Source organism: Panthera leo, chromosome B1, assembly GCF_018350215.1.
Source record: "Panthera leo isolate Ple1 chromosome B1, P.leo_Ple1_pat1.1, whole genome shotgun sequence".
NCBI classification, from domain to species: Eukaryota; Metazoa; Chordata; class Mammalia; order Carnivora; family Felidae; genus Panthera; species Panthera leo.
Window position 1 is genome coordinate 85,078,444 of NC_056682.1, and position 24,037 is coordinate 85,102,480.

General features: G+C 38.5%; 1 protein-coding gene across 1 annotated transcript in view; it reads left to right on the forward strand.

Moving 5' to 3' along the window:
• The window catches only part of RNF150 (ring finger protein 150), a 251,657-nt gene that overhangs the window by 134,121 nt on the left and 93,499 nt on the right, over positions 1-24,037 (forward strand). Inside the window, exon 2 of the mRNA XM_042935429.1 lies at positions 19,198-19,448. Coding sequence (XP_042791363.1) covers positions 19,198-19,448 — 251 coding nt within the window. The remainder of the gene's footprint in view (positions 1-19,197; positions 19,449-24,037) is intronic.

Below are 24,037 nucleotides of genomic sequence, written 5' to 3' on the forward strand. Positions count from 1 at the left end.
CAACCAGTCGTGGTGGGGCCAGAGAACAGTGGGTTCCAGGAGAGAAGTGTCCCAGGTGAAACGACGAACAGAACTAGTATATTAGAAGAATACGGAAAATGTTACTGTAAGCATATGCAGAGAGAGGAGCATCTGGGGAAAAAATAACAATGGAAATGTGGAAACCCAGGCAAATGAGAGAATGCTGTAAATGACACACTTTTGGAAAAATGAAGAAAAGACACTTAATTGTGTGGTACAACCTGGCTGTAAATGAGCAGTGTTACATTGATTATTACTGATTTGTCCAGTGAGAGATTAGATGGGGATGTAGGTAGAATGCCATCTACATGGCAAGATGTCAGCAGAAAACACCCAAAATTGATAATCCAAGAAATACTAGTATACACATACTATTTAGATGTATGGAAGGAAATGTGAGGCCAAGTATCAAGAAGAGTTGATACATCTGAGAACCACTTGTTTTTAACATAGGAGCTTTGCAATGATGGAAAATTTTTCACTAATAGGAACATAAATTATATTTGAGAATTAATGGCGGTTTTTTTCTTTGAGTAGGAACAAAATCGTTTCTGACCTGAAACAAGTCGCCTAAGCTGGCTAGACGGCATTTCCCCATATCTGTAAAATAAGATAGGTGATATCAGAGTAGATGATGAGACCCCTTCGAAGATCTAATTGCCCGATTCTGTTACCCCATTCACATCTAGAAAGCTGACATTGGCAGAGCATTTGCTCCATTGTTTAGGCAGAGCAAGCTTTATAGGCTCTTCAAGAGGATAACATTGTTTCTTAACTCCCTTTCTGTAATTTAATATGAGTAATCTATTCCTATAACAGAACAGCTACTTTCCATGAGAAAGTTTTATATGCCTTTACTTTTTATTTTGCTTTTAAGTTTGGTTTCAATATTATAACCAAGCCTGTGACATTTCTTTTAAAATGTCAACTCCTTAAGAACAGGGAGGAGGGGCACCTGGGTGGCGCAGTCGGTTAAGCGTCCGACTTCAGCCAGGTCACGATCTCGCGGTCCGTGGGTTCGAGCCCCGCGTCAGGCTCTGGGCTGATGGCTCGGAGCCTGGAGCCTGTTTCCGATTCTGTGTCTCCCTCTCTCTCTGCCCCTCCCCCGTTCATGCTCTGTCTCTCTCTGTCCCAAAAATAAATAAAAAACGTTGAAAAAAAATTTAAAAAAAAAAGAACAGGGAGGAGTGTTTTCTTGTCTTAATCTTTTTATACAGCAATGATTTTACCACAAGGCTAGCAAGTAAAAGTTGTCCGTAAGGTGACTGAACAGTGCTGTCCAATAGAAATATAATGTGACCTGCATTTGTAATTCAGTTTTCTAGTCCCATTTTTTTTTTAAAAAGGAAACAAGGTAAATTTAGTATATTTTATGCAACCCAATATATCCAAGATGTTATCTTTCAACATTTAATCAATATAAAAATCTCCTTACTAATATCAAATATTAATTACACATGACATTTTTCATGCTATTTCTTTAAATTCCAATGTGTACTTTACACTTCAGAATATTTCAGTGCGGGTACTAAATTTTTATCAGACATACTTGATCTACATTTAAATTTTTATAAAATTTACATTTTAGAAAAGTAGATTCTCATACCCAAGTTGTTTCAAAAATGTTTAAAAGTTTTCCAAAAAATAAACTGAGTAGTTGTTTTAAATTAACATTTAAATTAACTAAAATTGAAAATTCAATCCCTCAGTCACACTAGCTACATTTCAAATACTCAGTAGCACCCTGTGTCTGGTGGCTACCGTGTCAGTGAGCCTTCCAGAATGTTCGATAATTTCAGTGAATGTTTAGAGAATGACTGGTATATTCAGTAATTTCAGAGACTGCTCAATGTCCAAAGAATATCCTTCTCTCCTAAGGCCAGAGATGAGAGAAGGATACTGGACTCTCCTTTCAGATAGGTGGTTGGAACAAGTAGTTTTCAGATGTGACTATAACTGTCTTTAGGGCAAGTGGACATGAGAAGTTATGAAAGCTACTTCTGCTGAAAGAGTCTTTAGCTTAAAAATTAGTGGAGAGGAGTTTATGTTTTTGTTTTTGATGTTTTCTTTCCATATGTAAACCTTTTAAAGAGTAATAGTTATGAAGCAGTGTGTGACAAGCCAAGATAGCTAGTATTTGGGGCATCAGGGAGCTATTAAAAAAAAAAAAGAAAAAGAAAAATAAAAAAAAAGAAAAAGAAAAAGAAAGAAAGAAAGAAAGAAAGAAAGAAAGAAAGAAAGAAAGAAAAAGAAAAAGAGAAAAGAAAAGAAAAAAGAAAGAGAAACAAATTTTGGCACAGTCTTAGTTTGGGTTTTCCCAGAAGGAGACCTAAAATAAGAATTCAGGTGTAAGCCATTTGAGAGGTAATTCCAGGAAATACCTGTTTGGAAATGGAGAAATGTGACAGGGAAGGAAAGGAGCCAATAAGAGACGTGTTATTCAGCAGTTTACCACTGTGAGACACTGAAGCTTAATTCTACTAGAGAGCTCTGGGAAATGTGTGGAAATGTGCCACCGAGTTCTACCAGCACAGGGAGGAGGGAGCCAATGTATTATGCACTATTTCCTCAGTCTTAGTTCAAGACTGCTCTGTGGTTGTGGCAATTCCTCCTTTCTCTGCCCTATGCACAGAGTGATATCTAGTAAGCAAGGGAAGCCATTCAGGCAAAGAAATGCAAGTGCTGGCAGTTGAAAGTCAGGACAACGTGCACTAAAATGGTATGGGCCACGGGATATGGATGGGTAATGGACGGCATCTGTGATAGAGGCTGTTTGACTCACAGTGTAGAATGTATTGAACAAAGGACAGAGAGGTGTATTTCAGATCTGTGGAGCTCTTTCCAAATACATATTCGACTGCCCCACTCTTCTCCCCTTCCTAGACCTGACATCCGGATAAAATGTGCCCCATTCCCCTTGCCGTGAGATCTATTGATGGAGGCATAAAGACCAGGGAGGCTTATAGATGTTATTTATTTACATTAGTCTGAAAGCATTTCATACAAATGTTTATCACAACTGGTCTGGCCAAGGGATGTTCAGTGTTCTCCACTTCACTGGAGTTTGAGCGCTGAGCCTTGAGATGTCCTTTTGCTATCTGCCAAGCTATATCATCAAGTTCTGTCCCACTTTTGCTATGTTCTCTCCATATATTTATTAACAGTTGGTCTTTCAACTGACATTAGTATTATTTGTTGAATTTATAGTCCCTATCATCTTACTATAGGAAAAACTATGTGGGGATTCCCGGCTTCCTCTTAGAAACGAAAATAATAAACTTTAATTGCTCTTAAGAAAGGGGTTTTCCAATCTGGACTTTTAATAAAGGGAGTTCTTACTTTTAGTTTTCAAAGACTACTGAAGACAACTTTGGGGATTACTAAAAAGAAACCTAGAGACAAATCAAGTAGTGAGGCATTTAATAATTATGCAGTGAATTGGGAATTCCGGGTCACTTCTGTCAATTAATCAAAAAATGTGAGAAGAAATGCTTCATGTATATTTCCCTATTCTATGCAATGGCACATAATAGTATACCATAAATATGTAGACATTCCTTAGTTCCATGACATTGTGATTTTTTTTTTTAATTGTGTAACTCTAAGTTCTTGGCCATGCATTGTTAAAAATAGTCTACTGGGGAGTAGTTGATGTGATTTTTCCCAGTGTTTCAAAGCAAAACAAAACATAAATCCATGTTTTCTTTGATTATATGACTGTTTTAAAACTAAAAGTCACATAATTTTTTTATTTTTCACTAACTTTAACAGCAATATGATTTAGGCCATTAATTGCTCATTCAGTTATGTTCACTTTTTCCTTTGAAGATTAATTTCCTAATTATGTTCCTCAAAGAGTTTCCTTCTATTGACCATTGTAAGGTGGAGAGTCAACCCTTTCATGTTGCAGAAATGACAACTTGCTCAGCATGGGCCTCATGGCCCCCAGCTATTTGGGGGGGTCCCTGTGACACTTAGGGGGTAGAAGTTGTTCAGAAGCTCATCCTCTGGGGAAACCAGTTTGGAAGCCAAGTTTGATGTGCTCCTTCCCACCCCTACCCTACCTCCTGTGGCCGAAATGGAAGTTTTATACTGTTTGGAATGTTTTAAATGATTATTTGATAAATGAGGTTGATGATAATAAGAACTTCTATTTATTAAACACCCACTAATTCTGGGTTCTTTATATGCATTATTTCATTTAATCCTCACTCACCCCTTTGGACTAGGTAGGTTTGCTATGAGAGTTTTGGAGATCATGAACCTACAGCTTAAAGATTTTCTAAACCTTTGAAGGTCACCCATCTAGAAATTATAGTGAATGATTCTGCTATTTAATTTCATTTGTTACATTATTAGGGAGGGAGAAATGCTGCAGAATTTTGGTCTCTCTTAGGCTCCTATCCTGGGATTCTATCAGTTTGCTCTTTAATGAGACTTGTATGTATATTGGTTTTTATCCAAGATAAAATTAGAATTTGAAGCATTTTATATGTAAGCAAAAGGTTCTTTAAGCAAGATTATTTGCTGTAATATGGCTAAAATTAACAACTCAGGCAACAACAGATGTTGGCAAAGATGTGGAGAAAGAGGAACCCTTTTGCACTGCGGGTGGGAATGCAAACTGGTGCAGCCACTCTGCAGGTTCCTCAAAAAATTAAAAATAGAACTACCCTACGACCCAGAAATTGCACTGCTACATATTTATTCAAAGGATACAGGAATGCTCTTTCAAAGGGGCACTTGTACCCCAATGTTTATAGCAGCACTGTCGACAATAGCCAAAGGATGGAAAGAGCCCAAATGTCCATTGATTGATGAATGGACCAAGAAGATGTGGGGTGTGTGTGTGTGTGTGTGTGTGTGTGTGTGTGTGTGTGTATACACACACACACACACACACACACACACACACACACACACAATGGAGTATTACTTGGCAATCAAAAAGAATGAAATCTTGCCATTTGAAACAATGTGGATGGAACTAGAAGATATTATGCTAAGCAAAATAAGTCAGAGAAAGACAAATACCATATGATTTCACTCATATGTGGAATTTAAGACACAAAACAGATGAACATAAGGGAAGGGAAGCAAAAATAATGTAAAAACAGAGAAACAAACCATAAGAGACTCTAAAATACAGAGAACAAACTGAGGGTTGCTGGAGGGGTGTTGGTTGGGAGGATGAACTAAATGGGTGATGGGCATTAAGGAGGGCACTCGTTGGAATGAGAACTGGGTGTTATATGTAAATGATGAATCACTAAATTCTATTCCTGAAATCATTATTACACTATATGTTAATTAATTTGGATGTAAATTCAAAAATAATAATAATTGGGGTGCTTGTATAGCTCAGTTGGTCGGGTGCACGACTTTGGCTCAGGTCATGATCTCATGGCTCGTGAGTTTGAGCCCCACATTGGGCTCTGTTCTGACAGCACAGAGCCTGGAAACTGCTTCACATTCTGTGTCTCCCTTTTTCTCTCTCTGCCCTACCCCCCACTCATGCTCTGCCCCTCTCAAAAATAAACAAACATTTAAAAAATAAATAAATAAATAAATAAATAAATAATTGAAAAAGATTATTTGCTCTAATAAAAACTGAATTATTGTACAGATCAATTAAGTATTCTATTATTTGTTTTATTTCAAGCCTGGACTCTATATCATTTTTAACCATTTAAAATTCTCACAAAAACTAGGAATCAATTATTTTCCAGTCTGATTGACTTAATATGTTCTAAAAAAATGCTATAGGTGGGGCTATAAATAAAATAGAATATATTCATTACTCCCCCTACAATTATCATAATTGATAGAAAATTCTGTACACTTGCAAATCAGGAAAACATGAATTTTTTAAAAAGTGTGAGTCATCGAGGGGCGCCTGGGTGGCGCAGTCGGTTAAGCGTCCGACTTCAGCCAGGTCACGATCTCGCGGTCCGTGAGTTCGAGCCCCGCGTCAGGCTCTGGGCTGACAGCTCGGAGCCTGGAGCCTCTTTCCGATTCTGTGTCTCCTTCTCTCTCTGCCCCTCCCCCGTTCATGCTCTGTCTCTCTCTGTCCCAAAAATAAATAAAAAAACGTTGAAAAAAAAAATTAAAAAAAAAAAAAAAAGTGTGAGTCATCAAAAAACTTAACAGATGACCATGGGGGAAGGGAAGGGAAAAAAATAGTTACAAAAAGGAAGGGAGGCAAACCATAAGAGACTTTTAAATACAGAGAACAAACTGAGGGTTGATGGGGGGGGGCCAGGGGAGAGGAGAAAATGGGTGATGGGCACTGAGGAGGACACTTGTTGGGATGAGCACTGGGTGTTGTATGTAAGCAATGAATCACCGGAATCTACCCCAAAAACCAAGAGCACACTGTATACACTGTATGTTAGCCAACTTGACAATAAATTATATTATATTAACAAATTAATTAAAAAGTGTGAGTCATTTATCATCTCAAGTATAGCTGAGGAACTGACATTAGTGAGTTAAGTTACTAATAGTCATTCCCCAGAAAATAGAATTGGCTATTGTTAGCATCTCCTTTAAATATTTTTGACCTGATAAAAGTTGTTATTGAGTGTCTGCCTGACTGTAATGATGACTCTCCACTTAAAGGACCTGGTGCATAATGAAAATATACTTTGGAAGCATCCAGCATTTGACATATTTCAGGTTTTAAGCAAAGCGTTGGCAGAGCACACATCAACCAGTTTTTACCCAGCAACTCAGATGAACCTTTAATATTTTGAACCTGAAGGTGTTCTGGAGGAATCAGTCATGTCTGTTGATTTGTACTACAGATTTTCTGTCTGGTTCCTGAATGATAAATTTTACAGTCCTTAATTAGTCCTACTGTGAATTTGTTCTTATCCCCTGAAAACTATTTTAATAGTCCAGACTAAGACTGTATCCCAGAAAACATCCTTCCCATCCCCAGCAAGAGTGGTCACGCATGGGTTTCAGGAAAGGTACAGGCTGAGGATAACACTAACCTCTCCCTGGGTAGAAGAGCTAACAGAACATACTCTGGCGCCATTTGAAATGACCACTCATTCATGGCCCAGCATGGGCTTGGAATCACATATGCAGGCAGACAATAATAATTTTGCTGATGTGGACATTCTTTCTGAAATGTACACAGGTGAAAACACTAAGTTCAGGTGAATGTTAATGTGAATTCAGGTAAATAAAGTAAAATTATAGACCATCTAAGAACTTACATGGAAATATAATGAGGTTTAGTGATAGTGGGTTTGGGATTCAGAAGACCTGGATTCTTTTACACACACACACACACACACATACACACACACACACACTCACACACACACACACACTCACACACACACACACACACACACACACACACACACACACACATTTTGGGGGGTAACTACCTGGTTATGTCTTATGGAAGCAAATGGCAGAAAACTCTACCCAAACTGTCTTTAGCAAGTTAGCTGAAAAGTCCAAAGGCATTCTGACTTCAGGTATGGCTTGATCAATTCTCAAATCATGTCATCACATTATTTCTGCCCTGATTTTGCTCTCTCCCTAGTCTTTTCCCCTTGTGGTGCTAAGATGATTACCACAGCTTAGCTCCCAGATGTTCCTGTTTAAGATCAGCAGGAAAAGAGAGGGCATTTGCTTTTCTCTCAAATGTCCTATGTGCCTCGCCCACACCTGACTAGTAATGTGCCTGATGGGGCATGGTTGCACTTATGGGATTTAAGCCTTTGTAGCAGAGAGGACATGTCCTGCATAGTGCTAAGAAAAGGATGGGGCCAGGGCAGTCCCATTTGTGTGTTTGGCAGTGGTAAAACAGTAATGATCCTAATAAAACTTGACATCTATATTGTGGTTTTTATATGGCAGGCCCTGTGCTTAAGTGCTTCATTGTGAATTACCTCATTTAGTAACGGGACAGGATATTTCCCTCTGGTGGGTATTTTTTCTCAGTGACTCCTGCAGTAAGATCACTAGCTATAAATGGTGGGTGGGATGAAGGCACGGGAGGTTTGAGGAGAGATGTAAAGATCCTAGGTCATCATTTGGACAGAGGGAGAGCGGGTCCAGAATGGAGTAGAATGGGGAGTGTTAGGTGTTCATTTGTGGAAAGGGATCATAAATTTGAAGTGAATACATATGATTTGTGAGATTTTCTCTTAGCAGTGTTCACACAATCACAGGGAGGCATAGAAAAAGCAAATCTTGCAGGGCATGTTCCGGGGATAAATAGAAGACCAAGGTAATGATCAATGCTGAGGGTAGGATAGAAAAGCAAGGACAGACGTGAAGCCAGGAGAGGGCTGGTGGGTAGGGGTAGTAAGACTGTCAGGGGTGGGGAGATCATGGGTAGGGGGCTATCTGCACAAGAGAGCTAGACGAAGACAAGGTGGCATTGGGAAAGCGACATCTTTGAATTGGGATTTCAGAGGTGATGCAGTTTCTTAGTAGTGACAAGGTCCAGAGTGAGTAAGAAGGACTAGAGGAAAAGGAAGATCAGTGGGGAAGAGTGTATTGGGCGGCTCATCCTTGTGAATACTAAAACTCTAACCCAAGGAGGATGAATGTTATGAGCCAGGAGCTAAAGGGGGTGATAAAAGAGATGATCAGAAGGTTGGTAGACAAGACAAGGAGACGAGAGACAGGGCTGTAAACGCAGGTGGAGAGAATCTCAAAGACCAGTGTCTTTCAAAGGAGGATGGGAAGGGGCTGGGAGTAACAGTCTGGACGTAGCGAAGTGGAGCATGTACATCAGATCGTCTTCTGGCCCTGAGGTATGTAGAGTGGGGTTTAATAAAAGTAAATAAAAATTTGAAAAACCAAAACCTTTCCTCTTAATCATGGTGCAGAGAAACTAGTGTCCTTGTCAGGCAGCCAGATCAATCCAAACCGAGAGGTAAAGGAATCATTCTAAGAGATGGGAGTTACTAGGGGATTTGTCAGCCAGAGATTTAGGTTTGCAAGAGTCACACAGGGAGGTTTGAGAAGCAGGGCACGAGTAGGAGATGGGGCTGGATCGGATGATGTGCAGAGCTATGGGGACCTGGGAGATAATGCCTGGCTTGGGAAGCCTGAACTTCAGCAGTGGCTCAGGCAAAGGCACTGGGGCCACCTAAGAGGACAATGAGCTGCCTGTGGCGTTGTAGTGAGACTGCCTGATGGGAGGAGGCACAACCAGGAGGTTGTCCTGGGAGCCATCTGAGCAATTTGTACCTCTCCTTAATCTCTTCTGGAGGAACAAAACTAGAGCCCCTGCCTTGGTCTTTCCACCGAAAATATGACTGGGCAGCGTAGCTGATTCCACCAGGGAAATAGGAACGCACAGGCAGATGTAACAAGACATCTGAAGAGTACGACCATTATTTTTATTTATTTATTTATGTAAACATTTATTTATTATTAAGAGACAGAGAGAGAGAGAGCATGAGCATGGGAGGGGCAGAGAGAGGAGGAGACACAGAATCCGAAGCAGGCTTCAGGCTCTGAGCTGTCAGCACAGAGCCCGACTCAGGGTTTGAACTCACAAACCACGAGATCATGACCTGAGTCGAAGTCAGATGCTTAACCGACTGAGCCACCCATGCGCCCCAACTTTTTTTTTAATGTTTTACTATTTCTTTTTTTTTTCAGAAAGAGGGAGAGAGACAGAGCATGCAAGTGGGGGAGGGGCAGAGAGAAAGGGAGACAGAATCTGAAGCAGGCTCCAGGCTCTGAGCTGTCAGCACAGAGCCCGATGCGGGGCTCGAACTCCCCAACTATGAGATCATGATCTAAGCCGAAGTTGGATGCTTAGCCCACTGACCCACCCAGGCGCCCCAAGAATACCACCATTATTAAAGAAAGTACAAAGTGAGCAGATACTAGCTGAGAAAGAATGATTGAAAACATGGAGGACAAATATTAAAAGAACATCCTAGGCAGCACAAGTTTTTAGTTTTTGTTGTTTTAAAAGGAGCCAGAGGGGTGCCTGGGTGGCTTAGTCGGTTAAGTGACCCACTCTTGGTTTTGGCTCAGGTCATGATCTCATGGTGTGTGGGTTTGAGCCCCATATCGGGCTCCATGCTGACAGTGTGGAGCCTACTTAGGATTCTTTCTCTCTGCCCCTCCCCTGCTTATGCTCTCTGTCTCTCAAAATAAATAAAGTAGCTTAAATTTAAAAAAGGAACCAAAGTTGTTTTCTTTTAAAAAGAAAAAAAAGATTTAGTATGAAAAATGCAATAATTTAAATACAGAACACAAATAAGTGAGATAAAAATACAGAATGGATACAACTAAAAACAAATTCATGAGCTGGAAGATCAGCTTGAGAAACTTCCACAAGTCAGCCAGAATAGATGAAGAGAAATTATAAAAGACACAATGAAATACTGCTATATACCTATCAGAAGGGCTAAAATATAGTGGTAATTCCACATGCTGGCAAGCATGCTGAGAAACTGGATCGCTCACACATTTGCCAGTGAGAATGGTAAAATGATACAGCCCCCCTGGAAAACAAATTTGGCAGTTTCTTTTAAAAACCAAACGTAGCTACCATACGGCCTAACAATGCAGTCTTTGGCGTTCGTCCCAGAGAAATGAAAACTTACGTTTGCACAAACACTCGTACACTAATGGTTATAGTAGCTTTATTCTTAATAGCCAAAAACTGGAAGTAACCCATATATTCAACAATGGGTGAATAGTTCAACTGTGGTTAAATATTCCATAGCATAGAATACCATTCATTAGGTTAAAAAAAAATGAATTACTGATATATGCAACAGTCTGGGCATTATGCTGATTTTTTAAAAAAAGCCAATATCAAAGTGTTATATACTGTAAGATTCCACTTACAAGGTTTTGTTTTGTTTATTTATTTATTAGAGAGTGTGAGCAGGGGAGGGGCAGAGAGAGAGGGAGAGAGAGAGAGAATCCCAAGCAGGTTCCACACTGTCAGTGCAGAGCCTGACATGGGGCTCAGTCCCACAAACTGAGAGATCATGACCTGAGCTGAAATCAAGAATCAGTCACTTAACCGACTGAGCCACCCAGGCTCCCCTGTAAGATTCCATTTATATAACATTCAAGAGATGATAAAATTCTAGAGATGGAGAATAGGTAAGTGGACATCAGAGACAAGGGTAGGGAAAAAGGGCAAGGGATTCCTTTTTGGTGTTGGAGTATTTCAGTATTTTAATTGTGGTAGTGATAAAATGACTCCACGTGTATGATAAAATGTCATGGAGTTTTACACAAAGACATTTTAAAAATGTGCACATGCCAAAACTGGTGAAGCCTAAATCCTGTAATCTGGTTAATTATAACATGCTGGTCAATTTCATGTTTTGATAATGCACTGTAATATGCCAGAGACCACCTTTGGGGGATGTTGGGAGATGTGTGCATGGGACCTCTGTGTACTACTTTTGCCACTAGTAGTCTGTAATTATTTCAAAATAACAAGAGGATGGGGTGCCTGGGTGGCTCAGTCGGTTAAGCGTCTGACTTCAGCTCAGGTCACGACCTCACAGTCCGTGAGTTCGAGCCCCGCGTCGGGCTCTGGGCTGATGGCTCAGAGCCTGGAGCCTGCTTCTGATTCTGTGTCTCCCTCTCTCTCTGCCCCTCCCCCGTTCATGCTCTGTCTCTCTCTCTGTCTCAAAAAAATAAATAAACATTAAAAAAAAAAATAACGAGAGGAAGAAAGTATAAAAATAGAGTGAATAGAATAAATACCACCAACAGGATAATAGGAATCACAGGAGAGAAAACAATATAGGAGGAAATATTTGAATAAAGTATGAAGATACATACTTTTAGAAATAAAGAAAGTAATGAAATAACCCAGATTGAAAGTGTTCATGGACAGTAGTTCTCCCTTATCTGAAGGGGAATGTTCCAGGACCCCCAGGGGATATCACAGATAGTACCAAACCCTGTATATGCTGTTTTTTCCTATACATACCTATAGAAAGCTTAATTTATAAGTCGGGCAGAATAAGAGAGTAATAATAGTAACTAATAAAAATAGAAGAATTATAACAATATGCTGTAATAAAAGTTATGTGAATGTGGTCTCTCTCTCTCAAAATACCTTATCGTACTGCACTCACCCTTCCTCTCGTGATCCTGTGAGATGGTAAAATGCCTACACAGTGAGACGGAATGAAGTGAATGACGTGGGCACTGTGACATAGTGTTGGGCGACTGTGGACCTTCTGATGATAAGTCAGGAGGATGATCACGTGCTTCTGGACTGCAGTTAACTGCCCGTAACCGAAACCATGGATAAAGGGGCACTAGTGTGCTACCAAAATACGTGATGAATACTCATTGATGTAGTATTTAAAAACATCAAAGTCTCTTCTCACGTGTAACTTCAAAAGGTTATTGGGGCCCCTGGGTGGCTCAGTCAGATCTCGCTTTCTGCTGACAGCCTGGAGCCCGGAGCCCGCTTGGGACTCTGTGTCTCCCTGTCTGTCTGCCCCTCCCCAGCTCACACTCTGTCTCTGTCTCTCTCTCTCCGAAATAAATAAACATTAAAAAAAAGGTTAACTTCAAAAGGTTACAAAAAGGAAGAACAGATCACTGACAAAGACCAAGAATCTTGATGACCTCAGACCTGTCCCCAGCAAACAATATATATCATGATATAACCATCATGAATGCATACGCAGTTCACCATAGAAACTCAAAATAATGAGCAGCAACTAATAAGACTTCAGAGAGAAAACAGAGCAACAGTTGTATAAGACATTTTAACACGTACCTTTCAAGCAATTGTGTAGACAAAACTAAGAGATACGGAAAATCTGAATGTAATTAATAAGCTTAATCAATGAGATATGTATACCAAACAAAGAATCGTTTTGAATACAGTGTTTCTGAACACAAATGGAACATTTATCCCATTAAAATGTATTAGATGATTAAGGAATAATATCAAGAACCTGTGCTCCTTGGCCATAATGAAACAATAAAATAGTAATAATTACAAATGGATAATTTTTTTAATTTTTTTTAACGTTTATTTATTTTTGAGACAGAGAGAGACAGAACATGAATGGGGGAGGGTCAGAGAGAGAGAGGGAGACACAGAATCTGAAACAGGCTCCAGGCTCTGAGCTGTCAGCACAGAGCCCGATGCAGGGCTTGAACTCATGAACCACAAGATCATGACCTGAGCCGAAGTCAGACGCTTTAACTGACTGAGCCACCCAGGCGCCCCACAAATGGATAACTTTAAAAATCACATGTGTTTGGAAACTATATAATATTAAATAACTCTTGGGTTAAGTTGAAATCTACTTCAGAAATTTTTCTGTCTCTCAGAGAAACTTTATTGTACAGTTTTCTTTTAATGTTTATTTTTGAGAGAGAACTCACACACACACGAGAGCACGAGTGGGGCGGCAGCTGGGGTGGGGGGTGGCAAAGAGGGAGAAAGAGAGAATCCCAAGGGGCTCAATTTCACAAACTGTGCGATCATGAGCTGAGCCGAAATCAAGATTCAGACACAACCGACTGAGCCACCCTGGTGTGCCTGTGCAGTTTTCCTCATATGGGGCTAGTGTTTATTAGGCGTATGCTTAGATATTTTATGACATCTGTTGCTGTTATGTATAGATCATTTTTTCCATTACATTTTCTGGTTAGATATTACTGGTGTACAGAAAGTTCTTCATTTTCAATGTGAATCTTGAATCTTGTATTTACTGAATGTTCTTCTAATTAAAAAAATTATGTTTTTTATTTATTTTTGAGAGAGAAGGATACAGAGTGTGAGCAGGGGAGGGGCAGAGAGAGAGGGAGACACAGAATCCCAGGTGGGCTCCAGGCTCCAAGCTGTCAGCACAGAGAATGGTGTGGGGCTCAACCTTGTGAACCGCGAGATCATGACCTGAGCCGAAGTCGGACGCTTACCCGACTGAGCCACCCAGGCACCTCACTTGAATGTTCTTCTAATTTTAAAAGCTAAATTATCTTGGCTTTTCTAGGTGGTCATGTGATTTTCTCAAATAATGACAGCTTGCACTCTTCCTTTCCAAGATTTACACTCTAGTTTCTGTCTCTTTGTGCCAGATATCACTCCTACTTTAAATGTTGGCTCCTCCTGGTCTTACTCATGGTTTGAGTTGGAGAACTTCTAGTGTTGTTTCCTCCATTCAGTGTGCTACTTCTGGAAGAGCTTTATCACATTAAGGAGATTCCCTTATACTGTTCTTAATAAGAATCAGGAATGGGTGCCATCCTCAACATGGGCTTCCTTCTCTAAGAAGCTGGCTGCTCCACATGTCTCTAACTGAAGTCAGGGAAAAGGGCAGGCAGTCTGGGGAGCACATACTCCATCCTTTGTGGATAAGACCCTAGAGTGGCAAACATCATCTTCATTCATATCTCAGTGGCCAAATACTAATCACATAGCCACATTTAGCTGCAAGGGAGGCTAGGAATTAGCATTTTCCACAGGTCAGCTTGTGCCTACCTAAAACACTAATATTGTGGGCAAGAAAGAGACCAGATACTGAAGGACAGCTAGCTGCACAAGATGGTCATATGCTTTGTTAATTTGTTAATGTATTAAAAAGCATAAATATATTTTCTAATGTTAAATCACCCTCATATTCCTTAAATAAATCCCACTTGATCATGCAGATTCTTTTACTGTATTGTTGAGTTCTATTTGTGAGTGCTTTATTTAGGACTTTTACATCTGTGTTTATTAAATTTTTTTAAATTTTATTAAAAATTTTTTAATGTTTTATTTATTTTTGAGAGAGAGAGAGAGAGAGCGTGATTTGGGGAGGGGCAGAGAGAGAGGGAGACAGAATCTGAAGCAGGCTTCAGGCTCTGAGCTGTCAGCACGGACCCCGACACAGGGCTTGAACTCATGAACCCGTGAGATCATGACCTGAGCCGAAGTCAGACACCCAACAGACTGAGCCACCCAGGCGCCCCAAAAATATTTTTAATTAAGTGGTAATACTTTAAATTTATGTAAATACTTTGCAGTTTTTAAGATCAGTTTATATACCTTATGTCACAAGAATAAATGATCATCAGGAGCTGATTGTAAAAAAAAAAAAGTAAATATTAAGTATATAAATAGAAATTCTCACAAATGAGCACTGTAGCCTTTTCTTATTATTGCCTAAATTCCAAAAGGCCCTCCATAGAGGACACAGAGAATTGAAAAAGGATTTTTGATCACAGGAACCTAGGAGGGATGTTATCTCTCTACAAGATGCACAGGGAGGAACAGGTCGGCCAGCCCTATAAAATACCTAGCACTCTGCTGGTGTTCTAGACATTCTCTTAATGCAGTGTTTTAATAACCTGATTTTGAATTTACAAGTAACGGACTTTCTGGTTATTAAATATCTTTTAGCTTTCTGAACTTTTGCTCTGATCCCTTACTATCTGCATATACCAAATGAGATAATGGCAATTGAGCACTCCCCTGGGAAGGGAAGCACTAAAAATACAGAGTGCTCTGTATTTGTCTGGCCGCCAGGTCATATGTGTGCCTCTCACACATTGTCTCACAGGGCTGAAGAGCCTTTCCAGAATACACAATAATTATATAACAGCGGTCACTCAGTAGTGTACAATGCCTTTGGGAGGGAAATAAATGGTCCGCTGACATAATTTCACAAAAAGCCGCACTCAGAATGATTAGGTGTTACAGTAAACATGGAAGCACCCAAATAGCAGGGTCTCTTTGTAGATTTTACCCCCACGAAATATGCTACTTGTTAATTTCTCTTCCCTGAGTCTCTGAGTCTCTGAGTCTCCCATGTGTCCTACATTAGATACTTAGGGCTACATGTAACTGCGAGATCACTCGGCTTTCAGCATATTCTCACCTCTTCTTCTCTCCCTCCCTCACACACACCTTGGAAGCAATTACACTGCCGTATACCTGGGGAGAGTCTGCTGGCTCCTCCCTGACAGTACAGCTGCACATTTCACAATGAAGCAAAGGTCAGGGAGTTATCTGATTACTCACATTGGTACATATGTCTCATTTGAACATATGAGACCCTGTAGTAGTTTTTGCCCTCGATTTTGTGCATTGCTAAGACTGATGAGATAATTCATCCGGATCCACTTTATTGTACTGTTTTTAGATACCCTAAGTACCTAAATTCTTTTTTTTTTTAATTTTTTTTAACGTTTTTTATTATTTATTTTCGAGACAGAGAGAGACAGAGCATGAACAGGGGAGGGGCAGAGAGAGAGGGAGACACAGAATCTGAAACAGGCTCCAGGCTCTGAGCGGTCAGCACAGAGCCCGACGCGGGGCTTGAACTCACAGACTGTGAGATCATGACCTGAGCCGAAGTCGGATGCTTAACCGATTGAGCCACCCAGGCGCCCTGTACCTAAATTCTTAATGACTGTTTCTATTGGGATAAATGCATACCCTTTTTACCATGCACAATAACCCATAGCCTAAAGCACATAGAGAAACATCCAAGAATCCTTTTTTTTTTTTTTTACCATCATTAGCCCTAGAAAAATGAATAAAGCTGAGGCTAAATAAATAGAACTGCCTCACTGCCCTTTTCACTGTTTCTCTTTCCAAGTGGTTATCCTCTGTCGTGAAGGTACACCAGTGATACAAACAACACAGGCAGTGTTAACTAAGCACTTATGTTTAAAATAAATGCTTTAAAATGGTTAATTATACTTTGCCCTACAGGAAGAGAAAATGTTCTCTTAGGTCCTTAAAAATGGATGATGATGTAATTTAAAACTCTGTGGATATCTAAAATTTGGTTGCCTGTTTTTAAAATGCTTAGCTGGGGTTTGACTCTTCATTCTTAGGCTCTATGGTCTTTTAAGTATAAGTATATAATAGGAAAGTTGTATGGAGGAGAATTAGCGAAGACAGAGTTAGGCCACCAGACAATAAATATGTTAAAAACTACACAACTAAAGCAGCCTGCTGCAGGTTCAGCAAAGGATAGGTCAGCCTTACTAAAAAGTCCAAAAGTACATCCGAACAGATCTGAGAATTTAAGGGAAAAATAAACTGCATCCTGTCTCTTCTCTGCCTGTCACATTATAAGAGCTGAGTAAATATTGTTACTAAATCACATTCAGGTTGTTTAAGATTTGAATGTAAAAAAAATCATCTTTTGAGAAGCCATTTTCAATGAGTATTTCTTTCATCTTGAGTGAGGAAGCACTTTCCAAGCAGAGAATTAAAAGTGAAGGCCATAAAGGAATATATTAATAAAATTTGACTGCTACAAAATGTAAAACCTATCATGCTGGGCATAGCATAATTGAATTGTTGGATCACTATGTTATACGTCTGAAACTAATACAGTATTAGATATTAACTATACTTCAATAAAAATAGATAATTAAAAAGACTGAAATAGGAATAAAAATGTAGAATTTGTGCAAGTCTGAGCATACAAAGTCCCATAAATAACCCCAAGATCCCATCCTCAAAAATCGAATCCTAGAGTCCTGAATAGACATGCTTTAAAGATGGAAGTATGGAAGTAAATTAAGTGAAAAAATTATAATTCTACCACTACTTAAATACCTGTAAAATAGCTACAGCACTGGAATGAGCCTCACCAGGTCAGATTAGTCCAGTATATGCAGAAGATCATATTTCCGTAGAGACAAAACCCATCAGCAGCCTTAATCCCTCCCAAAACCTCAGACCACAGGCAGCCATTAGCCAAAGTAAACATGAAAAGAGGAGCATCAGAATTGTCAGTAATACTCTGAAAAGCTGAAATTCAAGCCATTGGCTTCAGTAATTCTCAGAAATAACAACCAAATCTAAACATTGGGGCTTTATGATTTGTACCATTGGGCCAATACAAAGGTTTTAGGGATTTTTAAAAATATATAATTGATGTAGCACATACAAATACCTTTGTATATAGTTAGCTTTTAAAGTACTTATTCAGTGAAATGCCATCAAGGAATTTAGGATTGAAAACTTGCATAGAGATCAAGGTCAAGTGAAAGCCCTAAGTAGCCTCTAAGAGCTTGTAACACTCTGAGCAAATGTAATCTGGTAGTTCCGGTAGCTGACTGACCTCTGCACATGAACAAGGTCAGCTTTAAGCAGCTATAGCAGTGTTTAATTTTGCCCCGGATCTACAACATCCTAATTGCAAATTTGCACCTTTTAATTTGTAGTGACCCCAGGAATGGGCTATGTCCATATAGAAGTGGGGCTCTTGAAGAACTTTATGAGCATGAATTGGGGTGATACCTGAGAACCTATCCTTGTGAAATTGAAATTAATAGTCTAGTTCAAGTATCAGCCACAGTGACATGTTGAGCTGGTCATTTTGGAGCTGAAATCATATCCGTACTAGAGACTCCCTGTAGAGTCCCCAGAACTTCTCACCAAGAGGCTGTGCCTCTCACAGTATCATAAAGAATAGGGACAGTGACCCAGGTAACTCAGCCCCCCAAAATTGCCACTTTTGCTTCAAACTGTCCAATAATGGATATTGTGGTAGAGGAGTATTTGACAGTTGAGGTAAAACAATTTTGAAATTATCTGTACAGCCTCCATCATCCCTTTGCTTGGTATGAGAAAATGCAAGCTGTTTACATTGAATTAGATAAAATAAGCAGAAAATAGTTCTGAGACCATGATTTTATGTTTATAAATCATTAGAACTTGAAAGAAACCCATTTGGAGTTACTTTGGGTACTCAGCATAGGAGAAAATTGCCTTAGAAATGATAGAGAATTGAGTATTCCTGGTGCCATGAGGGGGAAAGAGAATGTGCCAGACAGGTAGCATAGAACTGGGCATTTTACCCCTTTGCTATGGAGTAGCAGGTCCTCTCCCCCTCCTCAGTGTCTGTGAGATGCAACAGAGAACCATAAACTGGGCTAGGTGGGAAGGGGTCCACTTTTATCAGACCAGGGTCAGAACCTTAGAGAGCTAGAGAGTAGCATGATCATGAGTTCAATTTAGGTTCTTTTCTCCTATATAAGACAGCAGCATCCCAAGGTAACTGAAGGAGGTTGAGAATTTGACTCTGTTTCCAGCTATTAGATCTGGCATAGAATTATCAAAAGTAGGGTCGTTATTTGGCTACATGTTACTTTGACTAGACATTTCACTATGATTTCCCCCCTCTCTCTTATCCCCTTATCCTTATTGTTCCTCTCTTGCCTCCGTCACAACAGGCGTTGAAGACATCGTGGCAATAATGATTCCTGAACCAAAAGGGAAGGAGATAGTAAGCCTTCTGGAAAGGAACATCACCGTGACAATGTACATCACCATTGGAACCCGGAACTTGCAGAAATACGTGAGCCGCACTTCGGTTGTGTTTGTCTCCATCTCCTTCATTGTCCTGATGATCATATCCCTCGCATGGCTGGTCTTTTATTATATCCAGAGGTTTCGATATGCAAATGCCAGGGACAGGAACCAGGTGAGTACCAAAAAATTGTTTAATTAAAAATTACTATAAAAGTAATACATATTATTATATAAACTTTGAAAATCACAGAAAATACCAAGACAAAAACAAAATCACCTATTATCCCCACCCTCAACATAAACACTGTTACCATTTGCCATATAGTTTTCCAGATCGTTCCCAAATACACATGTTTTGATATTTACTAGTGTTATTCTGTAATGTTGAGGTGTTTTGTCCCACATTCCTATTGGTCATTTTTTTGATGATTATTTACTTAGGCACATAATAAAGGGAGAAGGGAATGAGCTGAGATTGTGCTAACAGTGGCAACATTGTGTGAGAAAAGCCAGGATTTCCTACTGGTGAATGGAAGAAAAAAAAAGAAGATAAAAAATAAAAGCTATTTTAAAAAGCAATTAGGGGCGCCTGGGTGGCTCAGTCGGCTAAGTGGCCGACTTCGGCTCAGGTCGTGATCTCGTGGTCCGTGAGTTTGAGCCCTGCGTCAGGCTCTGTGCTGACAGCTCAGAGCCTGGAGCCTGCTTCAGATTCTGTGTCTCCCTCTCTCTGACCCTCCCCTGTTCATGCTGTGTCTCTCCCTGTCTCAAAAATAAATAAACATTAAAAAAATTTTTTTAAAAAAGCAATTAATTTTGGATCAGATAAGATATACATAGTGTAAATGCAAAAGGTATAAAATAGTATGAAGTTAAAAGTGTTTGCCTTCCCATATCTGTCCCTCAGTTATCCAGCCATCTTCCTGGAATATCTTCTCTTCCAGGGACATTTCATGTGCTTACAAACACACACACATTTTTAAACAAATGATAGCACACTTAACTCTAGATCCTTATTTCTTACTTCTTGGAAATTATTCATCTACACACTCGCTTCAAGCTGCCTTCTCATTTTTAATGACTGTATAACATTTCATTTTCTGCATATTTCACATCTATTAAACCAGCTCTGTTAAAAAAAAATGTCTGTGTGACATTAAGCACATTTGTGAGTATACCTCTAAGGTAAATTTTGGAAATGTAACAGCTAGGACAATGGTATATGTAAATTAAACTATGATAGATATTGCCCAAAGTCTGCCAAAAAGGTTGAATGAATTTTTATATTAACCAATGATAAACTAATACTGTTTATACTAATACAAACATTAGTATAGTACTCTTTACACTAACGTATACAATAATGTACTAATAATACTGTTTTCCCATATCCTTGGCAAAAAAATGTTAGGCCTTTTTGTTGTATGCAATTTGATTAGTTAAAAATGGTATCACATTTTTCTTATCACAAATAATGTTGGATATCTTTTCAAGCAACATAGAAAAAAGTGAAATTTTTTTCTCTGGAGTACCTGCTTATGTTATTTGACCACTTTTCAGTTAAGTTGTCGGTCATTTTCTTACTGATCTGTGTAAGTCAAAGGAATTGATGAGAAGACTGTTAGTCATAAGCCTTAACCAACATAAAACTGACAGTTTTATCCTCCCAATTTGTCATTGCCTTTGATTTATCTGTGGCGCTCTTTGCCATGAAGGAATTTGTGGGTTTTACATAACTGCACTTACCTTTTTATGTAACTCCTGAGTTTTGTGTAATGGATCTTCTGCAGCCCAAGACTGTAGAAAAACATTCTCTCATTTCCATCCACTACTTTTTATTTCACTTTTATGATTAAGTTTTTTAATCTACAGAGAACTTTTCTCAGCATAAAGAAGTAGAGAGCCAACATTGTTTCATTACAGATGGCCTACCTAATAGATTTTATGACTGGTATTTATTCAATAATTAATCTTCCTCCCCCTCACATTCAGTATCCCCATTCAGCATATATTAAATACTCCTATGTATTTGGTTCTATTTCTGTGCCCTCTAAACTGTACCATAATCTATCTATTCATACTCCATTACCGTAGTATTTTGAGTACTTTAGCACTATAATATTGTCTCATAATCTTCCTTTATTTCTCTACCTTCACTTTTTATGTCTATTTTTATATGAATTTAAATTCCCTTTTATATTTTTTAAATTTACAGAATAATTTCTAACCTTATGTGTTGAATCTTCCTAAGTATTGTATATGTTTGCCCTTTATTCAGTGATTCTTTTTTGCCTCCTACTAGCATTTTTAAATATTATTATCTAATCTTGCACATTTTTCTTATGTTTAGTCCTAGGTAATTAATAATTGTGTTGCTGTTATAAATGAAATATCATTTTTCATACACAAATCATTTTTAATGACTATAACATGCCTTATTATTACCTTAATAATAATGGTAATATTATATAGTATTATCTGCAGCATGTTCTAAGAGTTCTCTATATATTTTCACACATAATAGTCTTAATGACCTTTAATGAGGATTTTATCATTTTAATCAAGATGTTTAATTTTGACAAATGCCTTTTCAACAGCTATGGTCTGAGTTTTCTCTCTTGATGTGTTAGTAGGATTGTATTACATTAATGGATTTCTCAATATCAAACCATCCTGAATCTTCAATAGATACTATTGTAACATATGCTAGATTGTATTTGTATTTTATTTGTTTTTACCCTAATATTCATATGTGAAATTCATCCATAGTTTACATTTATATCATTTTCAGGTAATAGTTATATGGCCTTTTTTGAGAAATTTGCAAATTCTTCTCCTTTTTTTGGTAGTCTAGAGCTCCAATATCCAACACAGTAACCACTAACCATGTGTGACTATTTAAATTTAAATTAATTGTAATACAATGAAATTTAAAATTATATTTCTCAGTTACACTGGCTACATTTCGAATGTCCTATATGTGCACTGCCATTTGGTAGACATTCCCATCATCATGGAAAGTACCATGGGACAGCCCAACTCATGAGCCTTTTAAATAGCACTGGAATTAGCGGATTTTTTTAAATATATTTTTAATGTCAATTTATTTATTTTGAGAGGGAGAGAGTGAGCATGAGCAGGGGAGGGACAGAGAAAGAGGGAGAGAGAATCCCAAGCAGGCTCCGTGCTGGCAGTGCAGAGCCTCATGTGAATCATGAGATCGTGACCTGAGCAGAATAAAGAGTCTGACACTTAACCGACTGAGTCACCTAGGTGCCCCTGCAATTAGCTGATTCTTCAAGTTACAGTAGAAAATTTCTGCATGCCAGTAAGGTCTGGGTTATCGTTTAAAAGGACAACTCTTTGACTTCTTCTATTTTATGGCAATTGGTTTGTTTAAATATTCGACAGCTTCTGGAACAATTTCTTAAAAACATTATTACTGCATGTTTTCTGCTTCTCAATTTGATACATGCTCAATCTAATAAATTTTGGCATTCAAAAAAATTACTAAAAGGGAAGACAAATCACCCATTACTCCATGGAATTGTTAACAGTTGATGACATTACCTTTCAGGTTTTGTAACCACCTAAATATATATTTGGTAAATTCTGATTATATATGTGTCTATGCATGACACACAAATATACATGTAAGCTTTGTATTCTATTTTTTAATTAACTGGTGAGCATTTCCCCTGTCATGAAATAATCTTTAAAACATGATTTTTAGTGGCTATATAGTAGTCCACTTCCACCACTTACCAAACATGAGCAAGTTACTTAATCTTTTCATGCTTTGGTTTTCTAAACTAAATGGGAATATATCTTCCTCTTATGGTTATGGGCTAATGTATATTTTTTAAAGCCTCTGAACATGAGGCTAATGACTTTTTAAGCTCTCAATAAATGGTATCCATTATTACTATCATATAGATTTCTTGATGACTACTTACAAATCCAACTCTACCACTTTTATTGAATATTCTGGAATTTAAGTGGACATGTGCTACCAGTCAGACACAGGCAATGAAAATAGACATAGAACTAATATATTCAGTTTCACTGGTTACTAAAGTTTACATATTAAGAAACTACACATATATAAATCAGTTATTGCTAAGATATCTAGCTAATTTGATAATGATGAATGAAAATGGTAACCCTATGTTTTTGAGTCTATGGATAGTCCAAGCCATCATTAGGCAATTCAGTCAACCATGAAATTTTAAGCTTGAACCTATTAGTTGATCAATTATTTCAATCACTAATCCGCTTTGTGCAGGTAAATGTAGTTTGCATGTCTCCAGGCATATGCATACTCTGTGATTTAGGTGAGAAGCTAATTGGAATTGGATGGTGTGTTAAGTGGTTCATAGGGTTTAAGCTTCTACTCTGCTCCAATTTGATTAACTTTCCTTAAATTGTAAACTATTCCCCTCAGGGTCACTCCATGAATTGGGATCATGTTAAAAGTTAGCACTGTTTCCTGATCAAAATAGGCACTATACTTTGGTCCTTTGATGGATGGAATAAGAACATATAATTTCCTTTAGAAAAAGATTTCTCCTTTGATGGACAGTGCCCCATTCCACTCAGTAGAAAGCTTCAGCTATGCAAGCTATAGCTATAATAAGCCTCAGGTTAACTTAAGTCATTTATTTTTATTAAAGCAGTACCGGCCCTTCAGAAAGATTGACTCTCAGGTTAGTTGTAGGCTCACAGACGAAAATGGAATATCAAAGGTCTTAATGTTGCATTGGT